General features: G+C 59.9%; 1 protein-coding gene across 1 annotated transcript; it reads right to left on the bottom strand.

Moving 5' to 3' along the window:
* Positions 1–1,681: 1,681 nt before the first annotated feature.
* On the bottom strand, positions 1,682–19,060 carry ABCG4 (ATP binding cassette subfamily G member 4). Its single transcript, XM_074976931.1, has 14 exons — positions 18,832–19,060; positions 9,409–9,526; positions 9,111–9,243; positions 8,310–8,360; positions 7,756–7,901; positions 6,962–7,085; positions 6,467–6,581; positions 5,551–5,690; positions 4,814–4,912; positions 4,335–4,503; positions 3,724–3,824; positions 3,244–3,402; positions 2,765–2,883; positions 1,682–1,907 (listed from the first exon to the last, which is right to left on the bottom strand). The coding sequence occupies exons 1-14, from the start codon at positions 19,058–19,060 to the stop codon at positions 1,682–1,684; spliced, it is 1,929 nt and encodes a 642-aa protein (XP_074833032.1).
* Between the last annotated feature and the right edge of the window lie 203 nt (positions 19,061–19,263).

Here is a 19,263-nt window from a genome sequence, read left to right as displayed (position 1 = left end):
GCTCCCTGCCACTCACAAGAGACAGGAAACTGAGGAGTGCTGATGCGCTGGTCAGTTTCCCTGCTCCTGTAAGTGGTGGGGAGCCGGAGCCAGGAAACAAAACAGTGCTGCTTTCCTGGCTCCCCTGAATAATGCAAAATTTGACCTACGTGGGGTTGTGCTTGAACACAACCTCTGTGTAAGACAGGGGTCTAATGTAATCACCTTCTCTTCTTCTCCCCCTGAAATTCCCTCTGCTGTAGCCTTCTCCGCCAGTGAGAACTACAGCTCACATTTTAAACACCCATCCTTTTGGGCATCCAGGGAAATAAAGCAGCTTGTATATGGGGCAGAGCCTCCGTGGACGTGACTCAGCCAAGCACCACTGCAGTCACTGGAGTGACGCCGATTTACTGAAGGCCTCCCTGCAAAAACGCAACGTGTGGCCCAAGACACATCCTGTCGCGGGCTGAACACAAACAGACCGGGGGTTTTAATTCTGCGCCCCGTTGCTGTTACTAATTAGGGAGGGTTTGAAATTTGCCTAAAGCTATTCAGGGTGTCTCTGCAAGAAGCACATGAGTTCTGAGGTCCCAGCGGTCACGAGAAAGGGAATGCCCTCCGTCCTGAGGCAAGCACTCCCCCTGCCTTGCAGCACAGCACTGCTGTAATTCTGTGACTGCCATGACAGGGTATCAACCCATCACCAGCCACAAAGGAAAATGCCCTTCCCTGCTTTGTAACAAGACTGGGAGCCAGGGTTCTCTCTAATTTTTTTCCATCCATGTGTGGAATAAATTTTCTTCTGTGCACCACCAACATAAACACACGCTGCCAGCTGTGGGAGCTGTGCTAATCAGCTGGGCAGCACCCAAGACTCTCCTGGTTCGCCACCCCAGCGCTCGGCTTACAGGGAATGCTGATGGCAAACTTTCCCATCTCCCAAAGCAACATTTAAAAAAAGTGACTGAAATATTTCTACCAACGTTACACCCCACCACATCTTCAAGACAGGAGCCTGATCTCCCTGCAGCCCTCCAGAGCCACAGTGCTTGTTCCCGTCTAAGCACTGCTGGGCCATCATTTGGTTTTGTTTTTTCCTTAAGAGAAGTTGACAAAAAAGAGCGAGGCGGCAGTGCTGGGTGTTGCTGTGGTTCAGGTGAATGTGAAAGCCTTCTGCCACTTAGCCTCTGGTCGCTTCTCAGTACCAACACGCACGCTGCTGGACATGGACGAGCGGCAAGTGCAAAACCTGCGCTACAAAACCGTGCTTGGCAGGAGCTAAGCGGGGTTCAGACAGGCGCAGCCTACCTCCCCTGACGGCAAAGCCTTGGTGGGCTGCTCTCTCTTGGTCTGGCTTGGAAGATGGCTGCCTCCATGGGCCCTTTCCTGGCGTGTCCTGAGGCGGTGGTGTGGGGCACAGGTGGGGAAGGAAGGAATCCCCCACCTGTCTGATGTTGCAGCTCCAGGGGAGAGAATGAAGCATTCCAGGGCCGTACAAAACATTTGCAATGAAGAGTGTGGAAAGGTTAAAACAGTTCCGAGATGTCCCAAAAAGCCTTCTCGACTGAGCCAGGACTGAGCGCCACCAACCTGATGCCCCGCCGTGTGGTCACATGTCCCCAGAGACCGAAAGCCGCTTTGGATTGTCCATGCTGTGGCAGACCAGGTCTGGGAAAGGCATCAGGCCTTGATGGCCCCCTTATCTCTCAGACTTCACCTTGTACCTGAGGACCAGGTAGGCCAGGAGGCGCAGAACAAGGAAGAAGATGCCCAGGATGATGAAGTCCAGGTACAGTTTGGCTTCTTCCACGTCCAGCTCTTGGAGGATCCTGATGGGATTCTGGAAAGGGCAGAGGGTCTCCCGGCACTCCAGCTCCTCGCGCTCCATGGCGTAGATGGTGAGGATCACACCCTCGAAGCCATACCTGTGCCAGGGCACAAGCAATGTTAGTGCCAGCCGCTCCTGATTTGCACATACCCAGAGTGGCTGTTGCTCCCCTGGCACCAGCGGTCATGGCCCGAGGTCAGACCCTGGCTGGCTCTGCAGCAGGGAGCCAGCCACGAGTGACACCATTCAGCTCAGAGTGGCGTTGATGTCACAGCATGCCCTGTTGTGGGCTGGGAGTGGCCCCAGCACAGCCAGACATCCGTGGCGTTGGCAGCATGCGAGAGTATCAGACGAGCCAGCTGAAGAACCAGCAGTGCTGCATGGCCAGGGGCTAGACAGAGACTCGGCAAAGCATCCAGTGTTCCCTCTGATATGTTAAATCCTTGGGTGGATTTTTTCCATCCCCGTGCAGAACCCGTTTTTATGCACTCCGAGCCATGGGTGAATGTGCACCACCAAGGGACTAAAACCCCTGGCTCTGGGCGCTCTGCTAATCAGCTGGGCTGCATCGGAGTCTTTCCGAAGCGGCCACAGAGTGCGCAGCGTCCAGGGAACGCTGAAAACACCTCCCGTAAAGAGGGCTCTTTCCATCTTCAAAGCAGCCCGCAGGTCCCTGCATCCCATCTGCAGCCACAAGGGGGCGCCATCCCTCCAGGGTTCTCATGCCCCTTTCATCCACCCCTCCCTCAGCCAGAGCATCCCTGGGGCAGGTCTGTGGGGGTCCCTGGAGGGCAGGAGAAAGGGAAGGGAGGGAGGTAACTACATGTCCCCTCCATCCCTAAGGCCTGGCTTGAATCTCCCACAAAGCCTTCCATCAGTGGGAACGTTGGCAGGGCCCAGGAGGCAGGGCAGTCCCCCTCCTCGGGCGAGCATCTCCCGCATTTCCGCCCACACCTGACGTAGGAGACATACGACGTCCACTGCAGGTACGTGGGGATGGTCTTGAAGCTGACGAAGAAGCCTGAGAAGAGCAGGACGGGGATAGCAGTGACTGGCCCCACAAAGGTGGCCACCTGCAAGGCAAAGGAAAGGCAGGCGAGTCGGGCAGGGCAGGGGGGCCGTGGGGCGCAGCTCAGGGCTGGCGTCACGCCAACCCGCTCCCACCTGCATGCCCTGGTGTGCACATCCACACAACACACGCGCACGCTCAACACGTGCAGGCTTGCAGGTGAGCAACGCACACGCCTGTGAGCTCACCCTCGCAGCGCCAGGCCCTGGCAGAACTGACGGCCCTTGCACACCTGCAGTCCACACCCCCTGCACATTGCTTGCTCAGTTACGGATCCTGAGGACATGGACTGCCGCAAACTCAGCCAGAGCCTGCCCCCGCCCCTGCCCCATGTCCCAGAGTCCCCATCGCCAGCTCCCCTGACCTGCAAAGAGGTGGAAGCTGCTCCAATCAGAAGCCCCAGGGACTGGGCCACCAGGGCAGTGGAGGTGGCCAGGGCAGAGAAGAGGAGGAAGCGAGTGGCCTCGGGGGGCTGGCCTGTCATCCAGTACACGATGCTGCAGTAGGCTATGGGGCAGATCACCTGCAGGGGGCAGAAAGGAGAAGGTTCAGCAGGACCCACTTCCACCAAGGCCGAGCCTGTGAGGCCGGGGTCTCTGCTCCGCTGCAGCACTGCTGTGCCTCCACATCATACCGTGAGCTCTGCAGGGCAGGGATTGGGGCCTCCAGAGCTCTGTGAACATGCACGCCAGGGGGGTCAGGGCCCTGGCTGTGCAATGAGCGGCAGAGAGCCCAGGAGAGGCCAGCCCTGGATCTCCCTGCAGGCCAGGCAGCCAGGTGCCTACCCCAGGAGAGCCTGTTTCAGCCCCTGGCACTGCCCTGCCCTGCCCTGGGGACTCCTCACCTGGAAGGGCGCGTCTGCCATGGTCTTGGCCAGGTAATAGGCCTTCAGGCTGTACCAGTAGTTCAGGTGCTCTCTCAGGAACACGGACATCTCCAGAGGGACTGCAGGGACAGGGGGACGCAGCACATCAGCACAAATAGGGCCCCACCCCCGCACCATTCGAGCCCCCCTGTTCTAGGGGTACAGAACTGGGCCTGGAGCACCTACCCCCTCCAACCTTGCCCATCGCTCCCCACCTCAGCCTCTCCCAGGCATGGCTGGAGTCATCCCGGGCTGGGGGTCCCCATTCATGGAGCCCCACTTCTACCCACCAGGGGGCCAGGGACCTGGCACCCCCATTTTGCACAGCATAGGGCACTGGGCTGATGTTTTAACCCACCTGGGGCTCTTCCTGACACCCCAAAGGAGCCCCTGGGCCTCCTCGGCTCCTGCCCATATCGCCAGCACTGAGTGCACCCTGGGTCGCCCCTCCCTGCTGGCTGGCCCTGCCGGGACCCCAGCTCAGCCCCCGGAAGGGCTCAGGGGTTTCAGCTCAGTGCAGAAAGCTCCAGCCGCCAGGCCGGCCTGCCCCAGCCCCTCACACCCCTGCCCCCCGGAGGGACGCGCCTTACACGTGAGCACAGTGGGCATGAGGGCAGCGAACATGAGGAAGAGCATGGAGAAGAAGAGGAAGCCGGTGTTGTTGAAGACCTTGCCGGCGTCATTGCCGATGTGCAGGTAGAGCAGGCCGATGAGCACCCCGATGCAGATGTGGGACATGAACCGCAGGTGGGTCAGGACCTGGAGGGGCGAGATGGGCTCGGCCCTCAGTGCGGGGCAGGGCCGTGGGCGCACCGGGCTGCTTGCTGAGCCTTCACCCCGATGGCGAGGGCAGCAGTGTGCCCCCTCCACAGGCACAGACCTGTGGCTCTAGCAGCAAGGAGCTCCCTCTGACATAGCCTCTCCCCTCCCTTCTCCAGCCACTAGGCCCTGATCCCAGCTCCCTCCTCCCCATCCCCTCCACAGGCGCCTTAGTCCTCCCCCAGTCCCTCCTCCCCACCCGGGCCCCTGCTCCTGGGCACCAGTCACTCGGCCCCAGCGCCCCCCTTACCGTGTCTCTCAGGATGGACAGGAAGGTTCTCTTGAAGAGGATGCAGAACTGGGTCGTGGTGCTGGTGGCGAACGTGTGGCTCTCGATATGGTCCACGTCCTGGGAGCAGGGGCAGGGGAACGGTGGGGAGGACACGGAGTCAGATGCCATGGGGGCTCCCAGCCCCAACGTGCAGAACCCACCCACTGGGCATTGGCGGGGCGCGCAGCCGCCGAGCGCCACCCGCAGAAGCTGCACGACTCCCAGCACCGCAGCAATAACGGGCCAAGCCCCTTGCCTCAGCCGCCATCCTGCACCCTGCAGCACCCTGGGGCACGACAGGGCGGCTGGACGCATGCAGGGGAATGGCATATGGCGGGGGCCTAGCGCAGGTGCCCCAGTGTGCAGGGAAATCCCTGGAGAATACGTGCTGCCGTTGCCGCCTGGGGTGATTCTGGTGCCACAGGCGTGTGCTCAGCCAGCACCCTGGGTAATGCAGCGACAGAGACAGACACGTGGGCAGAAGGGCCTCGGGTGGGGGGAACCAGGCAGGGGCTGCTCCGAATTCCCATCTGCTTTGCAGAGCGGACCAGGGCCTGGGGCAGGGTGATAAGGGCAGGGCTGCTGCTCTCCTAGGGAGCGTCCCCAGGTACACCCAGGCGGTGGCCTATTGCTGACCCCCAGCCCAGCCCCACCTGCAGGGACAGAGCCCATCAGCACAGGGTTTGCGCACGGGGCCGCGGGGCTGCTGCACTGACCGTCACGCAGGGGGCTGGGCAGGACGGGTCTTCCTTCTCTGGGCTGCTCTTCTTCTCGGCCATGGCGCACAGCCCATTCTGGACAGCCCGGAACAGCAGCGGGTTGAGGTCTCCGTACTCGCCCGAGGCCACTTCAATAACTGGGGGAGGACCCCAAAGAGCCGGCACTGAGACCCCCCGGGGCCGAGACACCTGCCCTGCCACTCACAGCCACGCCGACTCCCGGGGCAGCTGGGAACCCAGCCCCTCTGGCCCCTCATGTAGGTACACCGCTCCAGCAAGGGGTGGGTGGGAAATCAGCATGGCTGCCCCGGGAAATCTCCCACAGATGGGATGCGGACCTCTGCCACAGGCAGCATGACTGGTAATGGCTGCTCTCCGGGGGTTCCCCCACAGCCAGCTGCTAAGGCGGGAGCAGCCAGGTGGGCCAAGGGACAGTCATCGAGGCATAACCGCCCCAAGACCTCGGGCAGGTGCGGGGAGAGAGACCCCCACCCAAGCACCTGGAGCTTTTCGGCACAGAGACTGGCCCATGCTTTGCCCTCCCTGACCCACTTCCCTTGAAGGCTCTTGTAGCACTTGGCAGTCACCCTGCAAGGGGCCTAAACCCCAGAGAAATGCAGCCACCTCTGGGGTGGAGGCTGGCAGCTGTTCAGCAGTGACATAGCACAAGTGCTTAGGGCAGGAAGCGAAGAAGGACCCCACATGGAGTGAGAGCCCGGGGGGAGTGGCGCTCACTTCTCCACTCAGAAAAACACCCCAGCGCACCAGAAACACTCTGAGTCACCAAGCCCTCTGCCCTACGGCTCCTGAGAACTGCCCCACGCACAGCCGGGCCTTGCTCAGCTAGCAAGGCAGGGGCCGGCTGCCGGCACAGGGCAAGGCCAGGGAGGCCTGGCTTTGCAGGGGCACTTACTGAAGTCAGCTGGGTTGTGGTAGGTGGGGCAGTGCAGGCCCAGCCCTTTCAGGTAGGGGATGAGGTTGGTCACCACCCCTTTGAAGATGCACTGGCCCTGACTCAGGATGTACAGCTGCAAGAGAGGAAAAAAGCTGCCTGGGTAGGAAACGGCAGCAAGGCCCCCACAAAACACCACAGTCCACACTCCGAGACATCCAGCTCCCGGGGTTGACGCTGGCCAGGGGGCGCTCTGCCCCCCAGGGAAGGGGCACCAGGCAGGGCGAATGTGCTGCCCCAACTCCTGGGACACTGCCCCACCAGTGGTGGAATTGATTCCCAGCTTTTTCCTGCCTGATGCATTAGCTTCTGGCCAGTCTGCAGCGTCTCTGCAAGGCTGAGCCCTCACCTGGCACACATCCCAGACTCAGCGCACGGAGGCAGACAGACCGCCTGCGCCCACACAAGCATGCGCTGCTCCCCAAAACGCAGGGGCGGGCAGGGGCCTTCACCCACCTTGTCGAACATTTCAAAGAGCTTGGCGCTGGGCTGGTGGATGGTGCAGATGATGGTACGGCCCCCCTGGGCCAGCGACCTCAGCAGGGAGACCACTTGGAAGCAGGAGGCGCTGTCCAGGCCACTGAAGCCAGGAGGGAGGGGAGAGTGAGAAAAGGGCAGTGGAGGGGTGGGGAAGGGCCAGAAGATGGGGAGAAGAGGAGGAGGAGGAATGCCGAGAGGAAGGGGGGGATAGGAAAGTGGGGAGGAGGAGGAGGGGGAGGAAGAGAAAGACCTTCCCAGGTACAGAAACACCTCAGGCATCCCCGAGCCACCTCGTGGGCATGGGCAGTGGCAGCCATGACCCTGAGCAGTTAGGGTCACACCTCGACGGCCACTAAAGCAGAGAGCACAGCTCCCCTCTACCCCAGCTTGGCAACACCACGTCCTGCACAGCTCAGGCCCGCGCCGGCTGGTGTGGGAAGAGTCCCCTCCACAGCTCCCCGCACTGCTGGGCCAGGGAGAGCCCCCCTCCCTCCGCGACAGCACCAGACTCCTCCCCCAGCCAGGGTGGGACAGCCCCCCTGCCCTGCGCAATCCATGTTCACCCCTACCTGGACACACGCCCCCCGGATTCCCAGCTGCAGCAGAGACGTCGCTGCTCACGCCTGGCTCCCCCGGGCAGCTACCGGGGAGGGGGGACCCCAGGCAGGCCTGGGGCAGTGGCAGAAGGCAGCTCTCCTAGGGGGGTGGGTGGCAGGGCTGCGAGGGGGCAGGTGCCAGCTCGGGGCAGGACAGGGCTGCCCAATGCTCACCTGGTCGGCTCGTCGAAGAACATGACCGGGGGGTTGTTGACCAGCTCCAGGGCGATGGCAAGGCGCTTGCGCTGCCCTCCGGACAGCGACATGGTGCGGGTGTAGGAGCACTCCAGCAGCCCCAGCGCTGTCAGGATCTCATGCACCTGGGCCCAGCATGGAGCTGGATCAGTCCCTGCCTGGGCCCAGAGGCCTTGTCTCCCCCTGCCCGACCCATGCCCCCACCTTCCCCTGCCCCTGCTGTGCCTGGCCCGTGCCCTGCCCCCCACAGCCCACACCTCCCCCTGCCTGCGCCGTGCCTGGCCTACACCCTACACCTCCTCCTGGCCCTGCTGTGCCCACCTCGCGTCCTCCTGTTCCATGCCCGGCCTGCATCCCCACTCCTACCCTAACTCCCTGGCATGCCTGGCCAGCGTCCCCACCTGCCCCTGCGCCCAGCCTGCTCCCCCTGGCCCCGGCCTGCAGGCAGAGGACAGGATGGTTCCTTCTGGGCCAGGCAGTGCTGCTCAGAGGGTGCCATCTGGTATTGACCCAGGCAGGGACCCCGAACTTACCAGCTCCTTCTTCACCTCCTGCTTCTCATTCAGCTTCAGGTTAGCCGAGACCTGTGGGGCAAGAAGCAAACATATCGTCTGGCCAGAGCCCAAGGCCAGTGACACGGGGGCTGGCCCAGCTCCCTGACAGAAGGGCCAAGGCTCTCCCGGCCTTCGCACAGGATGCGACTCCCTCAGCTCTGCTCAGCACAGTTCAGGGGCTGGACTAGCAGGGGGCTGCGGGTCAGGAACAGGGGGCATTGGCAGAGCTCCGCACGGTGGGGAAAGAGTCCAGGGCTGGGTAGCAGGAGGCTGGGGGTTCAGAACTGAGGGGACTGGCCGAGCTGTGGGCACGGGGGAGCCCAGCGCTGTGGGTCAGGACTGACGGGTACTGGCAGAGCCATGCACATGGCTGGTCTACCAGAGCTGGGTGGTTACAGGACAGGCAGAACCCCATCAGAGGAGCCTGCAGCCACCTGCAGAGTCTGGCTCAGCTCCCCCAGGAACAGCGGCTGAAGACTCGGGCTGATCTCCAAAGTCCTACCCCTGGCCCCGGCTCCTACGTTCTCCATAGGCTCTGTTCTTATCCCCAGTCGGGACCGATCCCAGTGCTGCCTGCGCCCAGGCTGGTGGGATCCCTCTGAGGATGAAGTGGCCCTGTGCCACCGTCTCCGTCCGGCCACGGGCTCAGTGCAAGCCCAGGCCAGTTACTTCGTACCACATCTCAGAGCCCAAACGCAGCTCTGAGCAGACAGTCCCGGGCTGCTCTTCCCCTCACCAGCCCTCGAGCCACGCCACCCGCAGCCGCTCCCGCCCACTCACCATCATGGCCTCCAGCACGGTCAGGTGCGGCAGCAGCATGTCATCCTGCATGATGTAGCAGGACATCTTCCGGAACGTGCGCAGGTCCCGCTGCCGGCCGTTCACCAGGATCTGGCCCTTCATCCCGGTCTCCCTGCGGGCAGCAACCCGAGATGCAGAGTGCAGCAGGGGTGGGGCAGAGAGAGAGCCACTCTCCCCCTCCCACAGAGATTCACCCCCTTCCCCGACGCCCCGAGAGGGGGGACGCTCGGCCCCATGCGTTCAGCGGGAACACGCGCCCAGCAGGGAGCCGCCTCACCTGTACCCAGCCAGGATGTTCATCAGCGTGGACTTCCCAGCGCCCGAGGGGCCCATTATCCCGATGAGCTCGCGCCGGCAGAACTTCCCAGACAGGCATTTCAGGAGGGTCTTGTACCCTGCCAAAGGGGAGGAGAGAAGGGTGAGGCCCAGAGAGCAGCCAGGTGATGCAGGAGGGCTGGGGCCAAGAACTGCCCCACAGCTGTAACTTCTCCAAGGCAGAGGAGCTTGCCCCACCCTCCCTGAGGCCCAGCCCTGGGCCCTTCTCTGGCACCTTCCACTCGGGAAGTGGTGGATTCACCATCTCTCCGTGGCCTCACATCCAGACTGGAGGCCTCTGCTGTAGCCAAACACAACCACCAGGCTCAGCACAGCAGTAACTGTGAGGCACGTCCTGCCCTGAGTCCTACCAATCAGATTAGATGATCTAATCCTCCCTTTTGGTCTGATGCTGCGTCTGTCAAAAGGCCTTTACAATTGCTGGGCAAGCATCATTCTCCCCATGCTGCAGATGGAGAAACTGAGGCACAGAACGAGGCGGTACACGTGGCAGATCAGGGAGAGAATGAGTAAAAGAGCTCCAGAAGCTTGACTTCTGGCTAGTCTGACCACCCACAGCACCCTGGGGGACCTCCCCCTAGCCTCTCTCGCTCTCTGAGCCCTGGCACCTTGCTACAAGCCTGCAGATACTGAAACAACCACCACTGTTTTGCAAGCAGAAAGGCAGCTCTGGCACAGCAACCCGTAGGAACAGATCACGCTGGTAGCGCACACGGCACAGACACAGCTTGCTGCAGAGCTGGCCAGGCTCCCTCCTACCTGGAGATCTAGAGGCCAGACAGCTCCTGCACTTCCTGGGACTCCCCAGTCAGCAACAGCCCCCCACCTCCCCGTGCCCAGTCAGACAACCTGCTGCCACCTCCTGGCCAACCCTTCCTGAATTAAGTTTAAGTTCTTAGGAGTTCACTGTATTACACATCACGGATGTTAACATTTTACCAGTTAACCCAAAAGTCTCCCCCAAAATGGATGAGCCATACCAGTTACAGTTAATCAGTAGGGGCTGGTGGTTGCTCCAGCCCCACGGCATCACCACACCAGCATAGCCAGAGCAGCCCCCCATCCACAGCAGCCCGGCCTAGGAGCACCATGAGCAGGAGTGTTCCAGCCTGACCGGAGCAGCCCCCATCCATGGAGACCCAGGGGAGAAGGGGGCGACAGCTAGCAGCCGCCCCAGCCCTACCCTCCTTTCCCTGTTTTAATTGGTTGATGAGTTAAACTGAATGGTTAACTAGTTACCTAATTACACAGGATCTTCCATCCTTATTTGGAATGCATACGAGCACGCGTTACACATGACCCAAATTGGCTGACAGAGTGACTCTCAAACACACCGGGTGTTCCTGCTGAGCTTGTTATGAACTTGTGACCACAGAAAACCCCCTGGACGGGGTCGTAAGCATGGCTCATCAGCCAGAGCCCTGGTGGGAGACGGGGAGATCTCTGACAAGCTTTTCCACATCTTTGTAGGTTCTTAATATGTTTTCTCTGGGATGCTTTTACCTTAGAATAAAGGTGCTTACTCAGAAAGTGCTGTGGTCAGGGTGCTCAGGCTAGATCATCTAATGGCCCCTCCCGGCCTTCAACTCTCTGCCTAGCCGTGAGGTGACATCATTGTGGGCAATTACGCAGCTCACAGCTCCGCTGACAAGGCAAAGCAGAGCCTGGATTGTCTGACTTTGCTGGGGAATCCACAGTGCAGGCAGGCTAACTGAGCAGCCCAGAAACACCCTGCTGAGGAGAGGGAGAGACCCGGCACTCTGCCCAAGAGCCAGAGGAAAAGGATGGGTGTCCTCACTAGGCCCCAGAAGGGGAACACAGAGGCAGGTGCCCTGAACAGCCAAAGCACATCTCTATTCGTTGGCTGTCTTTGCAGACACACACACTCCCCACTGCTTTTCCTGCCCCCGATGGGGGAGGCCCAGCCTCTTGCTGGTCCCAGATCTGCCTGAAGCCATGGACCTGCGCAGCAGGTGAGCCGGCGCATGCCACAGGTCATTCCAGATGGCAGGTTCCCACACGGCGGAGCAGCCTCCAAGTCAGGACAGGGGAGATGGACTGTGCCAAGAGAGGGAGCCAGAGGAGGGCGCTCTCTGAGCAGGGAAACTCAGGCAGCGTGGGTTTGTGCTGCTGCTGTTCAGTGGCTCGGGAGCAGCCCACCAGCCTTTTGCACTGCACCTGAGGGGACAGGAACTGCGACTCTGCCAGTCCTAGGCCCCAGATCAGTTCAGCTCCCGTTCCGAGCAGCGCAGCCTGCCTCCTCCCATCTCCCGCCTCCGCAGGCTTGGGTCAGGGTCAGGCGCCTGTTTCTGCAGGGTCCCTCCCCTGCCTTAGCTAATCGGCGCCTGTCTGCCAAAGTCCCAGGCTACTCAGCCCCAGGCTCAGCCCAGCTCGGCTCCAGCAGCACAGCCACATCGATTTCAGCTGTACATTCTGGGAAGCAAGGTCAGCAGCAAGCCCTCTCCACCCCCTTCCCTCCAGCGCCCTATGGAGTCTGTCTGCTTTGCAGCTGATACGTTGCACACCTGGGGTGTCTGCCACCACCCAGAAATGAGAAAGCAAAGGACGCGTCACAGGACTTGGGGGCTGGGGGCAGAGCACACAGGCCTGGGCGCATGTCCCTCCTGGGATGCAGCATGGCTGGCGGATTATGCTGGGACAGAGCCTGGCAAGAGACTGGGCAGAGAGAGGATCATACAGGGATGGTGGAAACCAAACAAACGGGGACAGGAAACCAAAATGTGGGGTCCACGGGAATCCACTTTTCTCTCCCCAACCCCATTCCCTGTAAGCCATGCGCTTGGGCAGCCGCCCAGGGGAGAGTCAGGTGCCACACAGCTGACTAGCAGAATGCCCACAGCTGGCAGCAGGTGTTTCTACTGGTGGTGCACATTCCCCTCTGCCTGGATGCACAAAACAAAATTTATTCCACACACGGATGAAAAAGACCAGAGGGAACCTTGCTCCCCCTCATGGGTGTGTTATAAACCCTGCGCCTGAGCTCCATCCGCTGTCACCCTGCTCGCAGCAAAGCCACGGGGGCTGCACTGGCTCGTGATGGGGGGCAGCTGCTGCACACTGGTGGTGGGGAAACCCAGAGCGGAACCTGCTCTGCACAACAGAGGTGCCCGAACCTATGAGCCTGAGGCTGAGGTGCTGAGCCCTCTGACCCATCCCCTCCAGCAGGCGCCCAGCGCCTCATAGGAGTGGGGCGCAAGATGAAGACCAGCAAGCACCTGATGAGAAACTGGAGTGGGGAGTTTGGGGGCGGCAGGGAGACTCTCCGGGAGGGCAAAGAACAAGGGAGAATTGCTCGACAGGCGGCAGGAAATACTTCTGGAGGCAGGGACAGCATGTGTGAAGGGGGAGAGCCCGCCATGGGATAAAGAACCCCTCTCTCATTACCACAAGAAGTCTTGTGGCACCTTACAGACGAGCAGATATTTTGGAGCGTAAGTTTTCCTGGGCAAAGACCCGCTTCATCAGATGCATGATTGGGGGGTGGTTTCAGACGGGTGTTTAAAGAGTGGGGTCCCAGTAAAAGGGAGGGCCAGAGCTGACAAGGAGGTGTCAAGGAACCGTGAAGGGAGAGGAGCAGAGTCAGACAGAGGAGCTGGATTCGGAAAACTCTGTGACCCACAGCGACAGGCTACACCAAGGCCATCCGCCACCCACGCATCAGGGCACCGAGTCATCGGCATAGCCGGAGGTTGGGACCTTCCCGGCTGCAACGGTCAGGGCAGATCAGAGAGAACAAGCCTAGGCAGGGTGTGTGGAAGAACACGGAGAAAGGGATTAGCTTAGATTTAGACTAGGAGGATGCCAGGTTTATATCCTTCTAATCTAATGACCTAGACTGCATCTGTCTCCTGCCCACCGGCTGTCGCTTGTCAGCTGTGGGGGCAGGGCCAGTCTTTTCATCATGGCGGGGGAAACAGTGTCTGGCACAGCAAGGCCTTGCTCCCCAATTATGGCTGATGGAAGAAACCCCAAGACAAGTGAATACACAGCAATAAGGGTTTGAAGGCTGTGCAGCGCTAGCCCTCTCTTCTAGAGATGAGGGGCAGGTGCCCACTCCGGCACCATGATAAAAATCAAAGAGCCAACTTCCCACTGCGCCTTAGGAACGAGGTGGCAGCACGCAGCAGTCCCAGCCCCAGGGACACAAGCAAGGCACCCACTCATTTTTTCCACCCGGGGTGGAATAAATTTTGCTGTGTGCCCCAAGACATGCGCGGATGTGCACCGCCAATAGAAACACAGGCTGCCGGCTGTGGGAGTTCTGCTAACCAGCCGGGCAGCACCTGAATCTCTCCTGGGTGGCCGTCCAAGCGCTCAGCTTCCCGGGAACACTGGCCACAGGCACTGAGGAGATGAAACACCATTGTCTGCACTTGGCAACGCCAGACCTGGGAAGCTCCAGCCAACCATTATTGGTGCGCACCACACATTAATCTGTCCAGCCACCTCAGCAGCTTCCGAGAATTGCTGTGGTTCTGCAGGGGTTAACCCTTAACACCCACATCCCCAGTCGCAGGTCACTCCTGGGAACACCTAGCTCCACCCTCCCTCCGAACTTCCCCTCCCCATACAACGCAGCAGGACAAAGGCAAAGCCCAGAGCATCACAGGAGTGATATGCAGACCCACCTAGGCTAGGCTGCTAGGTCTCACTACTTCCCCCTGCTGGAGGGGAACAGAACTGCTCATAGTATGTCCTGGAACCCATACTGCTAGCAGCTAATGGGGATTCTCCTCTTGCTTTTTGATGGAAGGGTCCCTATTCTGTCTCCACTGCTGCTGTGAACTCCCTGAAAGCTCCTGGATCCAGTGCCAGAGATACAGCATTTCAATCACCCCTCCCTAATCAGCGGGGAGGATGTGGATTTTGCTTCAGGCCCAGGGTCAGCTCTCCTGGCTCGTTGTTGCCATGGCAGGGGGAGAACCTTTGCTGCTGCCGCCCTCCAGGGGCATGCTAGAAAATTATCTGCACAGTCTGCACAGGAGCAAAGAAGCAGCTGGTGGGGGAGGCTGACGAGCAATCTGGAGGCACCTTTATGCCCCTGCTGAGGTTTCCTGACCCCTGAAGAGGGCTCCTAAGTGCAAGAGTAACAGCACTCAATTATCCTCCCCCTGGCCCTGCCAGCGGCTTTGCTGCAGGTTTCCTGAGTCCTGACCCAACTCGGCTGAGATGCGGAAGATGGAGCTGGAGATACAGCCGCACGTGTCAAACCACCCTGGGTCAGAAACAGCAGCATGGCAAAGCCGAACCTGAGCCGCACGCCCTCCCCCAGCCCTGCGTTGCTGGTGGCTCCGTGCAGCACGCAAGCCTCTGTGCTCCTGCAGGCTGCAGCTTGCAGCACGGTTACTCGAGTTCATTGACAGCCAGTAACCCCCTGACAATCGCCGAGCCCTCAGCCCACGGCTGTCTGCTGTGGGGAAGGGCAGCAGTCTCCGGCTGCTGGGGCTTAGCAATTCACCTGTCAGCCCTGGCATGTGAAGATGGGGCCTTTGCTGCCTGTTGCGTGGGTCTGCTCCCCTTCCAGCCCTCTGGTACCTGAGCAGGCCCTGTGGGACTGTGCTGGGCTATGGGGTCAGTCCCAAACTAGTTCCCCCCGCTTCAGCACACTGGGGACCTCTCTGCCCCATCAGCTGCACCCCCCCAAGTACCGAGCCACTCAGTCCCTGCCCCCACCTCCACAGACACCTGAGGCAGGCAGGGGAGATCTGGAGGCTTGTGGACAGCAGGTAAAGGCTGATGTGAGATGGGGGGAGGTTATGGAAACCAGCCCCAAGAGGAAGCTTCATCAGGACCCCCCCGTGGGGTACCCAAAGCTCACGCAATTTAAAGCCCTCCACCAGGGAGGTGAGCTCCCCAAAATGGCACGCTCACTTGGAGGTTCCAGGCAAAGTCTCTTTCACAGCGCTGCTGGGGAACCCCAAGTCCCCCTGCCTCACCCGGGCCTGCCACTGGCCTGCTGGGTGACTTTGGGCCAGTCTCTGTGCCTCAGTTTCCCCAACTGTAGAAGACATACGCAGAAGCTATGTGGACACATGCCCACAGCCCTGGGCAAACTCTGCAGCCAGAAGGCCTAATTCTAGACCTTCCTGGAGACCTGGGAGGGTCTGTCTTGGGGGGATGAAGATTCCCCAGGTTGCCTGCAGGGGCTGGAAAGTGGATCACTTACAGCTAATGATCTAGGCCCCTGAGCTTCTGCCCAGACTGGCTGTAAGAGCTGCACAGAACCATGGACAGCTCAGACTGGCCAGGCTCCTTCCAGTGTGGCTGAAGAAACGCTCCCTTTGTCTCACCAGGTGCAAACAAGCCCCACCAGGGCAGCAGTTCGTCTCCCCTCCCATGGGAGGACTGCCTTTGCAGGGAGGGGACCCTGCCAATCGGTTATGGCTGAGCAGAGCCTGCTTCCCACGGGGCACACACTGCACTGGGTATCCAGAGCCTCAGACCCCAAAATCTAATGCCACAGCCAGGATTGAAAACCAAGGGAAGAGGAGGCTCCTGAGAAGAGAGCTGAGACCTGCAAAACTCACATCAGCAGTGATGATAATACCGAGATCTTCTCATCAGCTGAACTCAAAGTTCTTTACAAAGGAGGTCAGTATCTTTTCCCACACTTGACATGTAGGGAAACTGAGGCGGGGGGGGGCAACATGTCTGGAAGGCTCATGACAAAGTACTTCAGAGATATAGTCTAATACCCTACCCACTTGGCCACCCTGCGTGCCCAATAGGAACCTTCACCTCTGCCCTGTCAAGCCCTGGGCCTTCCCCAGCTGCAGTCAACAGCCTATAAAACATGGGAGATGCTAGTAACATCAACCCCAAAAGCTGATCATCCCTGGCACCCATGCAGCTGAACTCAAGCATTCCACCCAGCCCTGCTCAGTATGCAGCTGCTGTGACGTTCAGCCCTCGCCCACGCCTACCAAACCCTGGGCTCTAAAAGCGTCTCTCTTCACCCCTCCTCTCCTCTGCCTCCTGGGGCCATTTGATTGGCACCCCATTAGTGAGGCAAGCTAATTAAAGGAGGTGACCACCTACCGGCTGCCATCAGCTTCCCCCAGTTGTCGGGGGCGGGGGGCGGGTCAGAGTTGCACACATGAAACAGGGATGCCACCAACACATGGTCTGGTAGGAGCCATCCTCAAAGGGCCTCAGAAGTGGCATGGTGGGGAGAGCAGGAAACTAACCTCCCACCGACCTACTCCCCGCTCAGCCTGCTTGTGCTCTGATCTGACACATCAATCAGGGTCTTTCAAGCTCCCTTCCACCCACCCACCAGGATGACACGTCTGCAGCAGCTTCCTACAGGACCAGTGTGGCGTTACTCAGTGCTGTTGAACAGCTGCTGCATCCCACCCCAGAGGAGGCTGCATTTCAGTGGTGAGTAAATAATCCCTGCCAGGCGCTTTGGGACAGAGGATGAAAGTCACCCTACTAGAAAGGGTCTGGAGCCAAGACCTCCAAGACAGACTCCTCCAATCAGCAGATTCCCTGGCTTGCGCCCCTCTCTCTGCTATGGACACCGAAGGGAGGTCCTGGGGTTTGGGAGCCCATGCTAGAGGTTACTGCAGTTTATACAGCGATCGTTAATCTGCCACAAGAAGTGACACAACCGTCTCCCCTTCAGGTTCCTGTCCGGTGCTTTGCACCACGCTCCAGCAAACCACAGCCCCACATGGATGATCAAAACAGGAGCTGCAGGGAGGAGCCTGTCACTCTGCTCTCCGCAGAGGGGCTGAGTCAGGGCAGGCAACCTCTCCGCTCTTATTTGCTGTTTGTGTTACCCCAGGACCTCCTGCGCTCGGCACTGCACAGGCACAGAACAAAAAGACAGTCCTTGCCCACTGCAGGCTTGGGGGGGCAGTCCCAGGGGGTTAGCAGGGAGACCCGCAAGAGCTGTGACTAGAACACCTCACGGCCCTTTGGAAACATGCCCCCAGGGCTTCATTGACACAGCTTCCGGCCTCGCAGCTACAGAGTCAAACGCAGCCACGTTCACTGGCTATGTGTGGCTCCTATCGCACGTGGCCAGGAAGTGCAGCACACGGCTGTGGCAACATGACCTGGCTGCACTAGGGACTTGTCGTCTACCTGTACCCTCCCCTCTTCCTGGCCATCCGTGCACCCCAGAGCTGACACACACCAGCCCAGGCAGCCCCCACAGCCCACGCTCTCTCCCCAGGCAGTGCCAGGGATGGGGACTGCTGTCACCGAGAGCCACCAAGGTGAAAACCACCACCTGTGGGAGCGGGGAACTGATGCTGGCCCCTTGTCCCAGGACATGGTGAACACCACAGGGTTGCCAATTCAGCCATGCCTAGTGGGTCCCTGCATCACAGGAACGTAAGAACGGCCACACCAAAGGTCCATCTCGCCCAGTGTCCTGGCCGGTGGCCAGTGCCAGGTGTCCCAAAGGGACTGAATAGGACAGGTCATCACCAAGTGATCCATCCCGTCACCCACTCCTTCAGCTGTGGGAAAAACACGCCATTTGGAACACCGAACCACAGTTCAATCTCAGCTCCTGGCCATCTTGGTTGATGGACGTTAAGACTGGCAACCAGCTCCCATGTCCATCCTGCCCCATGAGCCGTGGCTTGCCAGACCCCCAACAGCCGCAGAATTCAGGGAGCAACCTGACCCCACACACTTCCCCGGCTGCCCATCCCCGGTCACAGCCCACTCAAAATGGCCACTCTTCTTTTAATGGCCTTCCATAGGCTCACGCTAACCAAATTCCAGGGTTTGTCTTCTCACTCACCCTCATCCCCCACACCCAGCTCTCTCCTGTCATGCAGTTCTGTCCCTTATGGGTAGCAGCACCTCTGGGATTGCCTTAACCAAGCACTGCACTTGCATTAAACAGAGGGGACAGCTTCCAGGGATCCAACCAACCATCTAACCAACACAGAGCCTGAGCTGCCTGCCTCTGCAGCATGGGGCTGCCCCCCAGCTCAGCCACAGATGCAGCACAGAATATTCATTGCAACAAAGCATGGGATATGTTTTTTTGCCCCGCATGATCTACCCAACAGGAACACAAGCAACTCACAAGGGCCTCCATGCTACTTACATGTGCCATGCCAATTAACCCTTCAGGCACCCAATTAAAATAAAGCAGGCAAAATGCATAACCTAACCGCCCCTTTGCTACTGCAGGTGCCAGAGCCTTCTCCTCTGCAGCTCAAGCTGCCTATGTCTGCCCAGGACTCATACTTCCTCTTCAAATCTCTCCCCTCCTGGCTAGCCCTCTTCATTCCCTGGCCAAAGGAACACGACTGCCATGAAAGACACACCCTGCCCCCCAAGCTATTGCGCCCTCACGGGGGCTGCCGCCCTCTACCTCTCTTCCTCCACCAGGAGCCCTCGCGGACGGAGTAGGACAGGTCAATGAACTCGATGTCCACGGCCGAACGCTTGGGCAGATGCGAGAACCTCTGCGCCTCCGTGATGTGATTCTCCACCTTCTTCAGGTGGGTGGTCAGGAGAGGTGCATCCTGGGAGCCGGCATTGCACACGGAGTCCTCCAAGGCGATGGAGACACAGGTCGGGTCGATCCCCTTCTCAGCCATAGCTGTGCTCTGCAGGGGCACAACACACGCGTACCATGGAGAGAGACCGTTACCAGTTCCCTGGCGCTTGCTCTGTGCTGGGCAGCCAGAAACTCCTGTACCAGCCCCAAGGCGAGGAGAAAGTGGAGAGTGCCCTGGGGTTACTGCAATGGTGCTTCCAGCGAGGCTGCAGAGCTGGAGTAGCTGTGTGCTCCCCCGCAGCC

The sequence above is a fragment of the Carettochelys insculpta genome, chromosome 25 (genome assembly GCF_033958435.1).
Source record: "Carettochelys insculpta isolate YL-2023 chromosome 25, ASM3395843v1, whole genome shotgun sequence".
Classification (NCBI taxonomy): Eukaryota; Metazoa; Chordata; order Testudines; family Carettochelyidae; genus Carettochelys; species Carettochelys insculpta.
The sequence above is the reverse complement of the archived record's forward strand: the minus strand, read 5'-3'. Positions and strand labels throughout refer to the sequence as shown.